Here is a 16,169-nt window from a genome sequence, read left to right as displayed (position 1 = left end):
CTATCTTTAGCCAAAGGAGCAGACACAGTGGCACTGCAGGGGAGAGATGGCAATCTGCAACGGGAGCTTCAGAGCTCCACGGGATAAATGAGAGTGACTCCAGTGAATCCCCCAAACTTTAAATAAAGTAGGAAACATCTTGCAGATGTTGGTTGGCTTTTTAAGTCCTGAAGCCAGTACACCAGATTTAGACAAAGCACCTCCTTATCTTGGCACCAGAGCCAGCACTGCCTTCTGGGTCTGACTCCAAGCCCCAGCAGGCAGAGCCAGGTCTCACCCAGCAGTGCCGAGTCCAAAGTTCGGCTTCAATATTCCCAAACCACTTCAGTTTGCTGCTCTCAGTGTGTCTTGTGTTCACTACAGCACTGGCACTTTGGAATTTTCAGCAGGATGGGCAAGTCTATTGTGCATGTTACCAGAAAACAGATCACCAATGTTACAATAAAGGCATGTCCTTATCCCAGTAAAAGGATTTTTCTTAGAAAGCCATCACAGTTTAGCATTTTGGCCCCATTGCATCCTTACACTTCTAGGAGCTCACTTGCCTACTAAAATGGTGTTTAAATTACCAATATTTATCCACCTTATATCAGGGCAAGCCTTTGTAACAGAAGGAAAGAAAGGAGAGAATGCAAAGTCACCAGCACGAACTTGGGGTATGTGTTCTTCTTTTAACTCAACAAATACTCACTTGTTGAGTTTCTGACTATCCCAAGGAACTTCATTTGGTCAGTGCATCCACGTATTTAACGTTCACAAACTCCTCAGCTACCAGAAGGTGACTGAAGTTGCAGAAGTCACAAGTCTGCACAACACAAGGGCAGGTTATGGACAGGGACAGGAGCTGAGAAGCTCAGAGACCCAGAGCAAAGCTCCAGTACCAGGGTTTCAGCTGCCTCACACCTTCTGACCAGTGCATTGTGTGGGGGCATTTGGCCACAAATGCTGCCTCTCTCAGTGAACTCATCAACTTCAGCCCATTTGTAAAACATCAGGAACCACCCCAGCCCGTGGGCTCTGAATACAGGGTGGGGACCTGGCGCTCTGAACCTCCAAACTGGCCCGAACTGCTCATTAGCTCTGTAAAGGCACTGCTGTCACTACCCACCCCCACTGCTGCACATCCACAGCGTGCCCATGACAAGCAGCAACCCAGAATTTCAACTGAACACTCTCTGGTGAGCAGCCAGTAAAAATTACACCCTCTCAGATTAATCACAGCCCTACCGCCAGCCCCTCTGCTCACCAGGAAATCCTGCTGCATCACGGGTTGGCTTGTCATCTCCAAACCCTCTGCACCCACCACGTGTACTTTCTCAGGCTTTCCATCAAAAAGTCATCACGGCTGAGTCAGAAAGAAAGAATAACTTGGCTTTTAATTCTGTAACAGTAAGAACTTCTTCACACGGTCAGAACACCTTTCCACAGACAACCTTTGCCTTGTGGCCCTGTGATTTCCTCGTGGATGGAGGGACTGTGATGTAGAAACACTCATCAAATGTCCTTGCCATCTCACCAGACAAGGCAAAACTACTCTGGGTCCAGAGGATCTGGACTAGCCCTTCTCCCACACCACCCCTATCACCAGTGTAATAACGGAGCAGTTGAGCAAGTCTTCAGAAGCCTGAACCCAGGCATTAACGTCACCATCCCCCCAAACACAGGACCCAATTCAAGAGCAGTTGTGTCAGTGGTGTGACCTGAAGAAGGTTTTTTGTTCCTCAACAACTTAATAGATGCCATCACTAGACTAACTCTGCACAGCTGCAGAATTGTGTGGAACATAACTGAAATAATCAATACTTACAAAGCAGTTCAATTTAGTTTAATTAAACTCACGCTGTCTTACCAGAAACTAAGTTTTTTGACACTGATATTGGCAGTCACATCCCTTTAAGTTGCTCTACGGATACTACAACTATCCTCATTCTCCTAAGTCCCTCTTGGTCCCAAGCAGTGCTCCCGCTGCCTGTTCCATCCCAGAAGCACGGGGAAAGCCGAGCGTGGCTGCCCAACACTCCCAGCATGGGCCCGGCACCGTGTCTTCTGCTGTGAGTCCAGCAGCTCGGGAGCCCAGCCTGGCATCCTGCCTATGCCCCTGCCAGCCCCGCTCAGGGGGTACTGCCTGCACCCGCCTGTTCCGGGGGCACGGTCCCGGCCCGGTACCCCCGGCACCCCGGGCCGGCGCAGCCTCCCCGCAGCCGCCGGGCTCAGCCGCCGTTCCCGCCCGCCGAGCCCGGGGCAGCCCCGGGGCTACGTGACCCGCCTGAGCGCCGGGCGGGCCGGGCGAGCGCGGGGCCGCCGCTGCGGTAACGGGATGAGCAACAGGAGCGGGGGGTGCCCGACCTGGGGCTGCCCGGCCTGTCCCCCTGGAGCCCGGCCAGGGCTGGGGCGGCCCGGCCGCTCCCGCGGGTCGGGTCCCGCTGGCGGGCCGGGCTGGGCCGTGCCAGGGCGGGCCGGGGCCGCCCCCCGGCTCCCGCAACTTTCCCTCCTCCTCCTCCGCCGCCGCCGCCCGGGGCCGGCCGGGGCCGGGGCCGCCGCCACCGAGCCCCGCGCGGCGGAAGCGCCTCCCCCGCTCCGCCCGAGCATCCCCCGCCGCCCCCGCGGGCCCGGCGCGGCCCGGCGGAGGGCGCAGGCCCGGCGGCGGGGGAGGCCGCCCGGCCCGGCCCCGCGCCCCCGGCAGCCCCGGCGGGGACAATGAGATGGCGGCGAAGAGCGCCGCGCCCGGGGGACCCGTTGCTCCGGCAGGAGCCGCCCCGCCCCGCGCCGCCTCCTCTTCCCTCCCCTCCCCTTCTCCTCTCTCCTCGCACGGGCAGCGCCCGCTCCCGGCCCGGCCGCCGCGGAGACCGAGCGAGCGAGAGCGGCCCCGGCCCCGCTGCCCCCGCCCCTCGCGCCTCCATCTTGGATCGGCGCCTCCCGCGCGCTCCCTCCCCGCGCGCCGCGCTCACCTCGGGCCGCGCGTCGGCTGCGCCCCGGGAGCGGCCCGGGAGCGCGGCGGGAGCGGCGCTGGCGGCGGGGTCCGGCGGGCGCGGGCCGGGGCCGGGCCGGGGCGGCGGCGCTGGCGGGGCCCGTTGGGCTCAGCGGGGCCGCGATCCTAAACCGCCACCTGGCGGCATTTCCGACCCGCTCGGCGCAGCCGCCCCGCGCGCCGGGCGCGCGGCGCCCCCTGCCGGCCGCGCCGCCGCACTGCCCGCCCGCGCCGCGCCCGCACCGGGGAGGAAGGGGCGGGGTCGGGGAGAGGCCCCGCCCCCGGCGCGCGCGGCGCGCGGGAAAACGTCTTTCGCGCGAAAATGTCCGCGCGTGCGCTGAACGGACATGGACACGCGGGGGGGGGCGACTATCGCGACAGAGCGGGGGTGGTCCCGAGCTTCGTGAGGCCGTGGGGACTGGAACACCGAGGGGAGGGGGTTAACTATCGCGACAGAGTGGGGGCGGCCCCTGGCTCTGTGCTGCTGCGAGAACAGGGACACCGGGGGGGTGACTATCGCGACAGAGGTGGCGGGGAGCGGCCCCGAGCTCCCTGAGGCGGCAGAGACAGGAACACCGGTGACAGGGGCGACTCGCGACAGAGCGCGGGCCCAGGGCGGTGCCGCCCCAGCCCGACCGTGCGGAGGACCGGGCCGGCCCCGCCGGGTCGGGAGTGTCGGTACCGCGGCCCGTGGCGGGTCGGGACCCGCGATCCCGGTGATCCCGGCGGGGCGGAGGCCGGAGCGGGCGCGGGGGTCGCGGCCGGAGGCGGTGGCGCCGGGCGGGGCCCGGGGGCGGTGGGACCGAGCTCGGGCAGCGGCCGCCCCTCGCCTCCGTGCCCGGGGGACTGTGCCGAGCCCGGTGCCCCCCGAGAGCCGCCCTTCCAGCGGCCGCAGTTGCCATCGCTCAGTTCCCGCACGGCTCCGGTGCCCCCGCTGTACCCCCGCACTCCCGCGGCCGTGCCGAGCTCTGCAGCTGCTTGGGAGAGGATCCAAAGCAGCACGCGAGGTATCTAATCTTAACCTGTCCTCTGCTGTCGTGAGCCCCAAGGTGCCATCCCGTGCTTCACTTATTGTATGTACCTCTTACAGCCTTTCCTAATCTAACCAAGGTAGTTTCCTATTTTCCTGTGCTAGAGGGGATTGTACTTCAGCGTTGGGGTATTCTCTGTTCAATTCCCGTGTCTGGAATTGTGATCTGAATGGGTCTGCTCAGATTAAGGCTTTTGGAATGGGAAGTTTTCAGGCAGCAAAATCAGTCATGCAAGTGTTGCTCTGCAGAGGTAGTGGCTGCAGCAGACAACAGGCATGAATGGAGAAATTAGAAAATAGCTTTTTTTCATGGAAATGGACACCTCTGGACCCCTTATACAGCAAGGGAATGGGTTAGAGAAAGCAAGAGAAATTAAAGGTGTCATATACAATCCCACTGAAACCACATGTTTAGAGAGCTCACAAGCTCATTTTTTGGGTAGCAAAATATTATCAGGAATATACTGACAGTTCTTGGTGCTGAAGTGTAGGGTTTATATTTGTGTTTTGTGAAGGCTGTACTGGTTCTTCCCTCAGGTAGTGCTGCTGGACATGACTCAATTAATCTGAAGACACGGGATACCAGTTTGTTGGTTCGTGTATAATGTTTGTTCTTGTGCTTAAGTGCTAAAAACACCTTTCATGTAATTGTTCCTTCATTTTCTTAAATACCTTTTGCTATTCATTAAATTTTAATAAAGACTCGAGTTTCTTTGCATGTATTTTTAACACAATTGATTTGTGTCAATCTGGCTAAAAAAGGTAAAGGTACCTGGACAGCACATGGGTGCAGATCCCTTGGCATGTGCAGTTGCCTGAACTATCAGGCACCTGAAAATCTCCAGCAAGGTTCAGGTAACATAATGGTGCTGAATCAGGAATTTAGGAGATTTCCCTGTCCCTGACAAGGAATCAAAAGTAAACCCCTCGTGTTGAGAAGTCACTGCATGGAAGTGCTTAGTGAGGGTGGCACAAGTTCAGTCAGTCCTGTGGGTTTGTAAGGGTGGGAGGGTCTTTTGTATATCTGATATCCCGGGAAAATTACCAGACCATAGTTCTCCTGTAGAGATTGCTCCCACCCCTCTGGCAATCTCAGCCTGATCCTTCAGGACTGTGGGATTTTCCACAGAAGAGGCACAGGCGCATCCTCTGTCAGAGCACAGGGATGGCCAAGCTCTCATTCCCGACTCCAAATGGGCTGCAATTGCCACATCTGTGAGTCCTTCCCATAACAGTGCAGTCACCTGACTGATTGTAACTGAGCTGGCAGAAGATGAGAGTATTTTCCTGTGAGTCTATTGAAAATTGGTGGTTAGAGTCACCACTCAAAGCCTTCCCTCCAGGCATGGCAAGCCTCCCACCCCCATCAGTCAGGTGGCAAATAATCACCTATTTCTGCCTGGATAACCAGCACATGCAGTGACTGAGCAAGGAGGGGACTATTTGGGTTTTCTTTTTCTTTTAAAAGAAATCATGGTGTGTGTACTATTAATGATTTGTGCCATTTACTGAATCCACGGGGATTATTTGTTCACCCAGGGGAAAACGGTTCACACTTTGGCAGTCAGTGGTTTCCATGAGCTGGTGATTGAAACGGCTGTCCAAGGTTGTCGTTTGAATTGGGGATGTTTGTTTTGTTACGTAACTTGAGAATTTTGCATGTGCTTCATCTTCAGCCTTGTATTAAACTTGATTTGAAATCAAATTACATTTTTCATAGAAAATGTAAATAAACCATGTATTATGTTTCCAGATATGAAGGGAAAATAAAAACTTCATGTCGTCTCCACAAAAGGCACTGGCGGAAAGAGATGCAGCAGGTTGTCTGCACAGGCTGTGCTGATCACTGTCTATTTTAAATGAGTGTCAGGGACACACTTTAAGGATTTGGGATATGCCCTAATCTCAGTCTCTATGGAAAATCTCACCGGTTAAGAAAAGCAAGGTCACCAAGGAGTACAAATAATGTACTGTGGGAGGGTTGGCGTCACATTTGTCATATGCTCATTATTCAGTAGGGAGAGTGAAATTTTGGGTTAAGCACTCCTGTTATTTTCTTGTTCTTTGTTACGTCTCACCTCCTGCCTATCACACGTGCTTGCCCTGCACCTTCCAGCCCTTCCAACGCTGTATTCCCAGTGCTGGAGTCCCGGGGAGCAGTGTCTGTGCAGCACAGCCATTTTGAGCTGCTGCTCCTGAGCCATTGTTTTCCTCCAGAGAGATCCCTGAATACATTTCACAGGCCACTACCAGATTAGCAACTGTTTCATTGAATTTGCAGCTATCTGTTGAAAGATAATGTAATCTAAAGTCAGGAAGCAAGAAAGTTGCCGTTTGTGCTGTAGTAACAAATTAGCTATTCTGGTTTTGTTTTCATGGACACTTGCAGCATTTCCCCAGCTGTTTCTGAACGAGGAGACTTGAGTTTACCAAGGAAGATCTGCTGTCACTCTAATAATAACGCCTGTTGTCTGCCTTTTGTCTTCTTTTCCTTCTACTTATTTTGTCCCTGATCCATATGTTGTTGTGCTTTAAATGAGGAAGATCCTAGTTTTGTTTAAGACAGCAAGGCAGAGCTGTGGGTTTGTAACACAATGAAAACACCAGGTAGGAAAAGCTGTGCTGGGGAAAACCACTGCCTGGCTGGGCTCAAGCACTGCGTTCTGCATTTGCATATGAAAGATTCTGGTAACAATTTAGCTGAATTAAAAGGGCAGGTAGCAGGTGAAACAGGCAGATTTCTGGCAGGTGTTTGTAAGTGTTTGATGGGCAGGTTTCTGGCAGGTGTCTGTAAATGTTTGACGGGTTGTTCGAGCTCCTGCCGGCACAGCTCATACCCAGCTCTTACCCTCGTTATTTACTCTCCCTGGCACTGCAGCTGCTTGTTCTCAAGCTCCCTGCCCGTGAAGCTGCCTTGGGCGCCCTGGAACACTCCTCTCCCCTCGGCTGGTGCCGGGCATGCTCTGGGTTTGGGGCAGCAGCAGAAACGTGACTCGCAGTGCTGGGCGAGGCCTCCTGCACAGAGCAGAGTGCTTCTTGTCCTCGGACCCCTCTCACTTGTGCAGGTCCGAACTGGTGCTGCCCTTCTGCACTCCCGTCCATCCCGACCCCTGCTCTGCCTGCAGGGAGCAGGGCACGGCTGAGCCGGGGTGCAGCAGCGGGTTAACAGACGCTCAGCCTGTGAGGGGAAAGGCAGCCTGGCCCATTCTCATGTAAACCGCATTTGTGAGGAGACGGGCAATCCTTGGCTGTCACAGATCAGGGAGGGAGGTAACGCCAAGGTTCAGCCTGGCCGAGGTATGTCAGTGTTTGTGTGAGGAGCTGCTGCGCACACGGTGACACTGCCTTGGATCCGTGTTCTCCTGCACACACGGTGACGCTGCCTCGGATCTGTTCTCCCCGACAATCCACTGCCGTGCTGCTCAGCCCGACTGTCCGCGGGCGGTGCTCTGGCACACTCAGGACTCCCCTGCTCTGGTGTTCGGTCCTCCCTGGAGACAAGGACTGTGCACACCCAGCCCCTGCTGCCCCCACAGCGGCCGAGCCGGTGCTGCCCGCGGGGCTGGGCTGGCTCCGGGCGGGGATGGATCGCTGGAGGGGGGAGGATGGGTCCTCCCGGGCATTCTCCGCTCCGCAGCGCTGTGAGACACGACAGCAGGCACGGAATGAGGAATTTGCTCTGAATCGTCACGCTTAGGAATCTTATGCTCACAAAACCACCCCTTGTTCCTTGGATCGATTCCATCAATAATTCTGCAAGAGATGGCTGAGGAGTGGTTTGGGCAAGGTGACACCGATTGCTTTCTCTCCATCTAGAGTTTTTTGGGCTGTGTGGCTCCCTTGGGTTTCACATTCTGTGCTGAGATGCTTCTAACCCTTCCTATGGAACACCTGAGAGCAGCTGCTGTCTCTGTCTAGACACCCAGGCAAGGATGGAAATGACAAAGAGCTGTTTTCCTACTCTGGTTCCGGATTAAATCTCTCTGTCACAGGTAAGGTCTGCACAGGTTTATTTGCTGGGGTGAATAGAAGGCAGGGAAGGTTTCATTCCTCCTGCTGCCACTTCACTTGGAAGGGCTCTGCACAGATGGAAGGGGGGGGATGCTGTGAAAACAGTCATTTTAGTGAGTCCTTCTGCCTGAATTAACCTGCCTCCCCTGCCCCCCCCCCCCGCCCCAGATCACAGGCTCTGCTTTGTGTAGTAAAAAATGGACCTTCACTGGGAGACACGAGGGTTTAACACTATCCAGGTATTGTTCAAAGATGTGTTGTTATTCACATGCTCACTGCTGACCTGCTCAAGGATGCTCCCTGTTTCCCTGAGTTCTCTCTGCCATCTCTTCCAGCCAAACATCTCCTTGTAACACTGGCAAGCAATTAACAACCATTCATAATTACAGGGTAAAAGGCTTTGCAATGAAACTTTCTCATTAGAACAAGAATATAGCAGAGTGAATTATACAAACCATACATAATGAGAACATGTGTCATTTTCAAAAATTAGGGACTAAAGTGAGGAGCCATGGTTCACTTTTAAGGAGATCCAAATGGCCCAAATATTGAAAGTATTAAGTAGTAACTCAGTGAAAAACTAGAGCAAAAACAAGAACAATCTACTAGTACTTGGGCTTGGTTGATAAAAATAGCTTGTAAACACTAACAGCATTTCCATACTAATGAATCTCTCACTGACCATTAAATAACAGGCTATTTCTGGGTTTTTTTCTTAAGACCAGGGCATTTCTCTAAGGAAATGGATGTGGCTTCCCAAAAATACCCGGTCAAAAAGCGAGTGAAAATCCATCCCAACACGGTAACAGTGAAATACACTTCTCATTATCCCCAGCCAGGAGAAGAAGGATGTGAGGATGTTAATGAAGATCCTGGAGTATTTAAGGAGGATAATCCTAAGAGAAGACTACTGGGTGATGTGAAAAGGAGAGAAAGGACTTTTTTTGGTACAATAGACACCAAGCCTGCACAACTGCCCAAGCCCGGTGAGGTGAGACAGTGCCAGCATTTTCCTGAAGGGAATCCGCTGCAGTCCAGGAGGACGTGGGCAGTCCTGTTCGGCTCTGCCGTGGCTCACGGCTGCGTGGCTCTCATCACCAGACTGATTTCTGACCGCTCCAAAGTGCCCTCCCTGGAGCTGATCTTCATCCGCTCGGTCCTGCAGCTGCTGTCCCTCACTGTGGTGTGTTACCACCATGAGCCTCCCTTTGGCCCCAAAGGCTACAGGCTCCGGCTCTTCTTCTACGGGGTGTGCAACGTGGTCTCCATCACCTGTGCCTACACCTCCTTCTCCATAGTGCCCCCCAGCAATGGGACCATCATGTGGAGGGCGACCACCACGGTGTTCAGTGCCATTCTGGCTTTCTTACTCATGGACGAGGGAATGGCTCACGTAGACACGGTTACTGTGGTTGGCAGCGTGTTTGGCGTTTGCCTGGTCATGATCCCCAACATTGTTAAGGAGGAAAACTCCTTGCTGAGCACCTGGAAGGAAGCTTTTGGCTACACCATGACCGTCATGGCCGGTCTGACCACCGCCCTCTCCATGATAGTCTACAGGTCCATCAAGGACAACATCAGCATGTGGACAGCCCTGTTCACCTTCAGCTGGACGGGGACACTGTGGGGAGCGGCCACCATGTTCCTGCTCCAGGAGCCAATCGTGCCCCTGGACGGAGAAACCTGGAGCTACCTCCTGGCCATCTGCCTGTGCTCCACCGCAGCCTTCCTGGGGGTCTACTATGCCCTGAGCAAGTTCCACCCCGCGCTGGTGAGCACCGTGCAGCACCTGGAGGTCGTCATCGCCATGGCCCTGCAGCTCCTCGTGCTGCGCATCGTGCCGGGTGCCTGCGACCTGCTCGGGGCCGCCGTCATTCTGGTCAGCGTCTTCTTCCTGGCATGTTACAAACTCTCCTGGAAGAATTTAAGGCAGCAACATTATCAGGAGATTGTGGACTCCTCCATTAAATGAACCACGGCTTTGCTGGCTCAGTCTGGCTGTGACCACGTGGACGTAACTCATTTCAGCTCCCGTGCCCCGGTGTTGTGACCAGGTCCTCTTTCTGCCATTTCAGTTCTCAGCTGATGTAGCAATGTTGGCATTCCCAGACTCCCATGCCAGGTGAATTTGTTCTGCTCCGCACAACCACTGACATTTTGTCATACACAAAAGGGCACCACACAGGGTGCACGAGCAGAAGCACAGGCTGGCCCACAGAAGGGCAGGCCAAGTCACACATGTTCTTCCTCCCCTTCCCTGGATAAGGCAGCACAGAGGGATTCACTAGTGACTCTCATTCCTGTGCACTGTGGAAGTAGGAAAATGAGCAGTAAAACCATTACAGCGGTCGGAGTTCTCATATCCTCTGTAACGCTTCTTAGGCTTTGCCTGCAATACTCTAAATGAAGTAATGCTAGATTTCTGTGGCTAAAACTTGTATTTCCTGTGTGTATAAAGAAGAAGTCAGTAAAGCTTCTTGTGCTTTGTGGTTAAATTTTTGTCTGAACCGATGCAGGAAGCCCAGACCTCCTGTGAGAGAAAGAGAGCCCCAAACACTGAGTCTCCAGTTGTGCCTCAGCTGGGAAAGGTCCCCAAGAACTATGAGGCCTGTGATGGATCAAAGATCTACCCCTGATGTAGAGCAAAACCCTTCCTATGGAACCACTTTTTCTAAAAGAGGTTTCAACTATTATGCAAGGCAGGGAAAAAAAAGGAGAAATAAAAGATTGTGTTTGAGGTCAAGGTGTGAGCACTGCTGGTAACACTGACCAGCCTGGAAGGCAGCAGGGACTTCATCAGGGGGCCTGGGTCCCACCACTGCAGTTAGAAAGCAGATCTACAAAAAGCCCCAGGGTTCTGTGGTTGCAAACACTGCTCCTGGCTGTGCTAATGTGCAGCTGTGAAGAGAAAGAGCAGCATCCAAGGCTCTGTGTCAGTGGTCTCCATGCCAACCAGGCCTGGCAGGCACCTCCCCACCCCAGCAGACTGTGCCTCTCTTCTGGGACGTGAGCATTTTCAAGAAAAAATGCATCACTCAGATCACCCTAACCACTCCAGCTTCCCCCATGGAAAATACATTTTGCTTGGAAAAAGCCACAGCAGCAGCAGTTACTTTTATTCCTATGAACAGCTGTGAGAGCAGGTTCCCTGACACCCGTCAGTCCAGGTCAGTGTGACACCCACGTCCTCCCGCCTCGGTGACGCCGGTGACCCCTGGTATCAGGGGGCAGGGATCCTCAGGCGCTGGCACAGTGACAGCTGCCCCGATCACTGTTGCCTTGAGGAGCAGGAGGAGCTGGCAGGAGGAGTTGTGCCCACTGCAGGAAGGACAAGAGAAAGGGGAGCAGGTGGTGCTGGGAAAGCCGTGCCCAGCCAAAAATCCCTCTGGTAGCTCAGGGCAGGGCAGTTCCCAGCCCAGAATCTTGCTGTGCTTCTATCAGCTGATTTCCCTCTGGGGCAGATGGTGTTTCTTCCTCTGACTGCTCAGACAGCGGGAAAGCTTCCTTTGTGGAAAGCAACCAGGGCAAAAGGCTCCACCTCCCACGGCTGCTGTGCCTGTCCCGCTCTGCAGGGAGCCGAGCTGGTGACTCTGTGCCTCCCTCCTGCCAACACATGCTGTACCTGCAGCCAGCTGGGCACCTGCCGGCAGCAAGGAGCACCTGGCAGCAGCACTCCCCAGTGGGGGTGAGTCCTGGCCGAGCTCCTGAGCTGCCCCAGAGCAGCAAAGCCCCCTCCTCACACCCTCCCTGCCCCCTCAGACACCCTGAGCGCAGACTGGCAGAGGCCCCAGGAGCCAAGCAGGGCACAGTCCCCCTCCCCAGGACCTGGGTGACGGCTGTGAGGGTGCTCAGGGCTACGGGCCGTGGTGCTGCTCCAGCTGTGCCACCGCCTGCAGCAGGTCCTGCACCGCCAGCTCCACGTCTGCGCGCGAGGTGTCCCGGCCCACGCTGAGCCGCAGGGCGTTCTGTGCCACGGCGGGTGGGATCCCACAGCCCAGCAGCACCGGGGAGGGCCTGCCACACAAGGGGAGAGTGGGTTCAACTGAAGGCCAAGGAAGCACACACACCACCAGGAACCTCCCCAGGCCGTAGGAAGAAGCCCATGTGCTCCAGGCAAACCTGTCTCCTGCACAGCACCCTGACTGCTGTCCAAGGGGCACTTGCTCTCACTGGGCTTGTTGCCCTACGGTGGATCTGGCTCTTCCCCTCCCAGGAAGAACCCGTGCCGTGTCCCCGTGGACTGGCAGCTCTGCCATATCTAAAGAGCACTGCTCTAAACCAGGCCAAAAGCAGCTGCTGTTCCCACCTTCCCCAGAGGAGCCATCTGGAGACCCAAACTGGGCTGCAGTGAGTGAGGCAGACACACAGGGATATAAGGCAGGCTCCTTTCTGGCAGCGACACGAGTTCCAAAGTACTCCCCAGCTCAGCTGGATCACCAAAGCTGGGAAGGACAAAGTCCTTCCAAGCAGCAATGAAGCATTCCAACTGTGTCTCCTACAACAGTCCCCTTCCCGGCCCTTCAGCCCTCTAGAAAGCTCTGCACCCTCTCTGCTCCAGGTGATGCTGCCCAAGCCCCCCTCTGCCCCATTTCCCTCCCTCCTGCCCACTGTTCCCATGGCAGACCCCGGGCCTGGAGCAGCCAGCACTTACCGCTCTCCCTTGTCCGAGTGGCAGGCAGCCCCCACGCTGGCCAGCAGCACCTTGCAGTGAGCCAGCACCCTGTGCCCTGCAGTGACACAGCACAGCTCTGCTCTGTGCCAGGGCCACCCTGCCCCACAGCCACCCAGCCCCACAGTCCTGCCAGTGCCACAGAGGGAACAGGGGCTGAGCCACAGGGGCTGGGAGCGGCAGGGGCTTTGGCTCCGTGGGCACAGCACAGGTCAGTGGTGGGGGAAGAGCTACCTTGGAGACCTGGTCCCAGGATGGAGAAGTTAGAGGTGTTGCAAAGTCGCTTGGAGTCCTTGAAGCGACTGTTGAAGTGGATTCTCTCCTTCCCAAAGGAGGCCTGGAGAAATCATAGGGCTGTGGACCCCCAAGGTTCACGAGCAGCTCTGCCCTGACGAGGGGATGGCAGGACCAGAGGGACATAACCCACCCTGCTCCAGACCCTGCTCTGCAGGCTGAGACCCCAGGAAGGGCCCAGGTGTGCTCACCTCCAGCCTGGCCTCCAGGTAATCCCGGACATCCCGCATATGAGCCTCGTAGGCCTCCCAGTTCATGCTCACCAACTCTGCAGCCTGAGGAGAGAAAATCCCAACACTCTGACACCTCCCCCTATGTGTGGTCCCTGGAATGGGAGTCCAGACTAGAACAGCCTCTGTGATTGCCAGTCCACTGTGTCCCCCACGGCCCCTCGGTGCCCTGAGCTGTGTGACTGCCAGGGCTGCAAACCTGCAGCAAGTGCCCCAAAGCACCTCCTCCCACTGGCACCAGAAACCTGCATCTCCTTCCCTGTAGTTCTCCTGCTCTCCTGCACACTAAGTTTGTCACTTCTAATGATCAGGGGCACAAGTGGCTGTCCCTGTGCTGGTTCTGCCAGGAAGCACCTGCAGGGAACCACTTCAGCCCTGTCCATCACCGGCTCACCTGGCCCAGGCCAGCAATCATCGGGGTGTTCTCGGTGCTGGAAGGAAAGAGGGAAGAGTGAGTTATTTCTCCAGACAAGAAACCCAACCTGTGGCACAGACATTCCCTGTGTGAGACCCCTCAAGCGCTGGCACTTCTCTGGGAAGGGGGCAGTTCCACCCTGGGGTCCCACCTGTGGTGAAGCCTGAGCCCCAGGGAGTTCCACACACGGATGTGTGTCCCTGCTGTGCCGGGCTGCTCGCCCCAAGGCTGGCAGTGCCACAGCTGCCAGCTCAGCTCAGACAAAGCAGCCACCTGTGGCTTGGCCACCAGCCCCAGCTCCCGGGCCACCCCCTGCCACCTTACCCTGGGCGGAAGCTCCTCTCCTGTCCCCCCCCGAAGAGCAGGGGGTGCAGGGGGGCCGTGGTGCCGGGGCCGCGCACGTACAGGGCACCGATGCGGGGGCCGTAGAACTGTGGGACAGACAGCACTGTGACCTGGGGACACTGCCACCCCCTCCTGTGCTCCTGCACATACCCACTGCCCTCCAGGGCTGGCCCCTGCCCATCCCACAGGCACAGACCACTGCAGGGCTGTTCCCCGTTCCTGGTCATCTCCTGCTCCCCGCTCCAGACAGGGCCCTGACCCGCAGGGTCTGCACAGCCCCCGCCGTGCTTTGGCCACTGACGGGGTACCAGGGTACCCTCAAAGATCCCCTGGCACCACCCAGAGATGTCTGAGGGGGTGAACAGCAGGTGGGCCACGTGAACAGGGCCACACCCTGTGTCCCCCCGTGGTGAGGAGGGGCTGTACCTGTGTCCCCACGGTGAGGAGGGACCGTACCTTGTGCCCCACGATGGTGAGATAGTCCACGCCCAGCTCCTGCACGTCCACGCGCCCCTTGCCGATCATCTGGGCCGCATCCGTGTGCAGCAGCACCCGGGGCAGCCCCTGCCCCGCCCGGCGCTGGTTGAGGGCTCGGACGCGCTGGCTCAGCTCTGCCACAGGCTGTGGAGGGTGAGGGGCTGTGTGCAGGGCCCTCCTCTCCCTGCTCAGGCACCTCTGTGCGGGGCTGCCCCACACTCACCATGATGACGCCGGTCTCGTTGTTGGCCAACATGAGGGACACCAGGCAGGTGTTGGGCCGGATGGCGGCGAGGACATCGTCCACCTCGGCCCGCCCGCTCTGCGGGGACACGGGCACAAAGGTGGCCTCTGCGGGCAGGGAACAAGCGTGACGTTTGCTGGGAGCCCCAGGGCGCCGGGACTGCCTGCACCCCACCGGGCAGGGCGGGAGTGCAGGGCAGCAGGGGCACAGGTAGAGAACACGTTCCTGAGGGAGTGGGGCACCACTGGGGCAGTCACAGCCCTTTTGGGGGGAATGGAAACAGCGTGGAGCTCATAGGTCCCACCCTCCTCCACAGAAATGCCTGTCGAAAGAATTCCCCCGTGCAAAGCCCACCCTGCCCCTGTGCCATCCACCTGCCAGGCTGTCCCTGCCCAGCTGCTCCAGGGGCAGGCGGATGGAGTCGTGCTCCACGCTGGATGTCACAATGTGCGGTGTTCCCGGGCTGTCCCCGGGCTGGCTCTCGAAGAAGTGCCTGCGGGCGGTGTGGATCACCATGTTGTTGGCCTGGTGACAGGAAGCAGAGGGAGGTGAAGGCTCAGAAGGAGCAGGTGCCCTTTGTCCCCACCAACCCCACCGCTGTTTGCTGGGGAGGGGCTCGGGGCTCAGTGCTCCCACCTCCGTGCCCCCTGAGGTGAACACGATGTCCTCAGGCCAGGCCCCCACCATCCGTGCCAGGCTCTCCCTGGCGCTGCTGATCAGCTCCTTGGCCTTCCTGCCTGTGGGACAACAACCAGCAGCTCCCGTGGCCCCCAGACACGGGTCTGGCCCAGGGAACCCCCTCCATCCCCCCCGGTCCTTACCTGCGGGGTGGGCACTGCTGGGGTTGCCCCAAGCCTGGCTCAGGGCATTCTGCACGGCCTGGGCTACCTCGGGAGCCAGCGGGGTGGTGGCGTTGTGGTCCAGGTACACCCTCCTGTGGGGCAGGGGGCAGATGAGGGGCACTGGGGGGCACAGGGGGGGACGGGACAGGGCAGGGCAGGGCAGGGTCTCACCCCTCAGCCGGGTCACCACGCGCCTCCGCCGACTCTGTCACAGCGCCCATCGCAGTCCTGTCCTGCTGCCAGCACTGCCCGAGTCCTGCCCTGGCTCCACCCTGGCACCCAGGCACGGACACGTGGGCACCACGGCAGGGACCAGGACCTGCCCTGCCCGTACCAGCCCCACCAGTCAGCTGCCTCCTGCCCGTAGCACCCACCAATCAGCTGCCTCCTGCCCGTAGCACCCACCAATCAGCTGCCTCCTGCCTGTACCAGCACCCACCAATCAGCTGCCTCCTGCCTGTACCAGCACCCACCAATCAGCTGCCTCCTGCCTGTACCAGCACCCACCAATCAGCTGCCTCCTGTCCGTGCCAGCCCCACCAATCAGCTCCTCCGTCACAGCCGCGCTCCCCGGCCGCTCTCACGCGCCGTTCCCGCAGGCCGCGGCGGAAGGGGCGGGGCCAGGCGCTCGCGGTTCCGGTGCA

The 16,169-nt window shown here is 57.6% G+C and overlaps 3 protein-coding genes across 7 annotated transcripts in view; 1 reads left to right on the top strand and 2 right to left on the bottom strand.

The window, feature by feature from the left end:
- Window positions 1–3,041, bottom strand: part of STAG1 (stromal antigen 1) — a 155,231-nt gene extending 152,190 nt beyond the window's left edge. Inside the window, exon 1 of one of the 3 annotated variants that reach the window (XM_050328118.1) lies at window positions 2,949–3,041. The gene's annotated coding sequence lies outside the window, so the exon portion shown is untranslated. Of the gene's footprint in view, window positions 1–1,246; window positions 2,157–2,948 lie in introns of those variants that run through there. The other 2 variants (XM_050328117.1, XM_050328120.1) reach the window with 2 other exon arrangements.
- A 4,132-nt stretch (window positions 3,042–7,173) lies between these two features.
- Window positions 7,174–10,504, top strand: SLC35G2 (solute carrier family 35 member G2). The gene is made up of 2 exons (XM_050328110.1): window positions 7,174–7,990; window positions 8,730–10,504. The coding sequence occupies exon 2, from the start codon at window positions 8,752–8,754 to the stop codon at window positions 9,979–9,981; it is 1,230 nt and encodes a 409-aa protein (XP_050184067.1). The 5' UTR covers window positions 7,174–7,990; window positions 8,730–8,751; the 3' UTR covers window positions 9,982–10,504.
- Window positions 10,505–11,098: 594 nt separating this feature from the next.
- Window positions 11,099–16,129, bottom strand: SCLY (selenocysteine lyase). 3 transcript variants are annotated; one of them, XM_050328107.1, is made up of 13 exons: window positions 16,033–16,129; window positions 15,697–15,797; window positions 15,505–15,617; window positions 15,320–15,420; window positions 15,058–15,208; window positions 14,663–14,790; window positions 14,419–14,583; window positions 13,942–14,048; window positions 13,597–13,633; window positions 13,164–13,247; window positions 12,913–13,015; window positions 12,661–12,736; window positions 11,099–12,023 (listed from the first exon to the last, which is right to left on the bottom strand). In XM_050328107.1, exons 2-13 carry the CDS (start codon window positions 15,744–15,746, stop codon window positions 11,864–11,866), a joined length of 1,275 nt encoding a protein of 424 aa, XP_050184064.1. In that variant the 5' UTR covers window positions 15,747–15,797; window positions 16,033–16,129; the 3' UTR covers window positions 11,099–11,863. The 3 variants fall into 3 exon arrangements, with proteins under 3 accessions (XP_050184064.1, XP_050184065.1, XP_050184066.1); XM_050328108.1 differs by lacking the exon at window positions 16,033–16,129 and adding an exon at window positions 15,900–15,996; XM_050328109.1 differs by lacking the exon at window positions 16,033–16,129 and adding an exon at window positions 15,965–15,987.
- Between the last annotated feature and the right edge of the window lie 40 nt (window positions 16,130–16,169).

This window comes from Myiozetetes cayanensis, unplaced genomic scaffold (genome assembly GCF_022539395.1).
Source record: "Myiozetetes cayanensis isolate MyiCay16 unplaced genomic scaffold, myiCay2020 scf36, whole genome shotgun sequence".
Taxonomy (NCBI): domain Eukaryota; kingdom Metazoa; phylum Chordata; class Aves; order Passeriformes; family Tyrannidae; genus Myiozetetes; species Myiozetetes cayanensis.
This window is presented reverse-complemented; position numbering and strand designations above follow the sequence as displayed.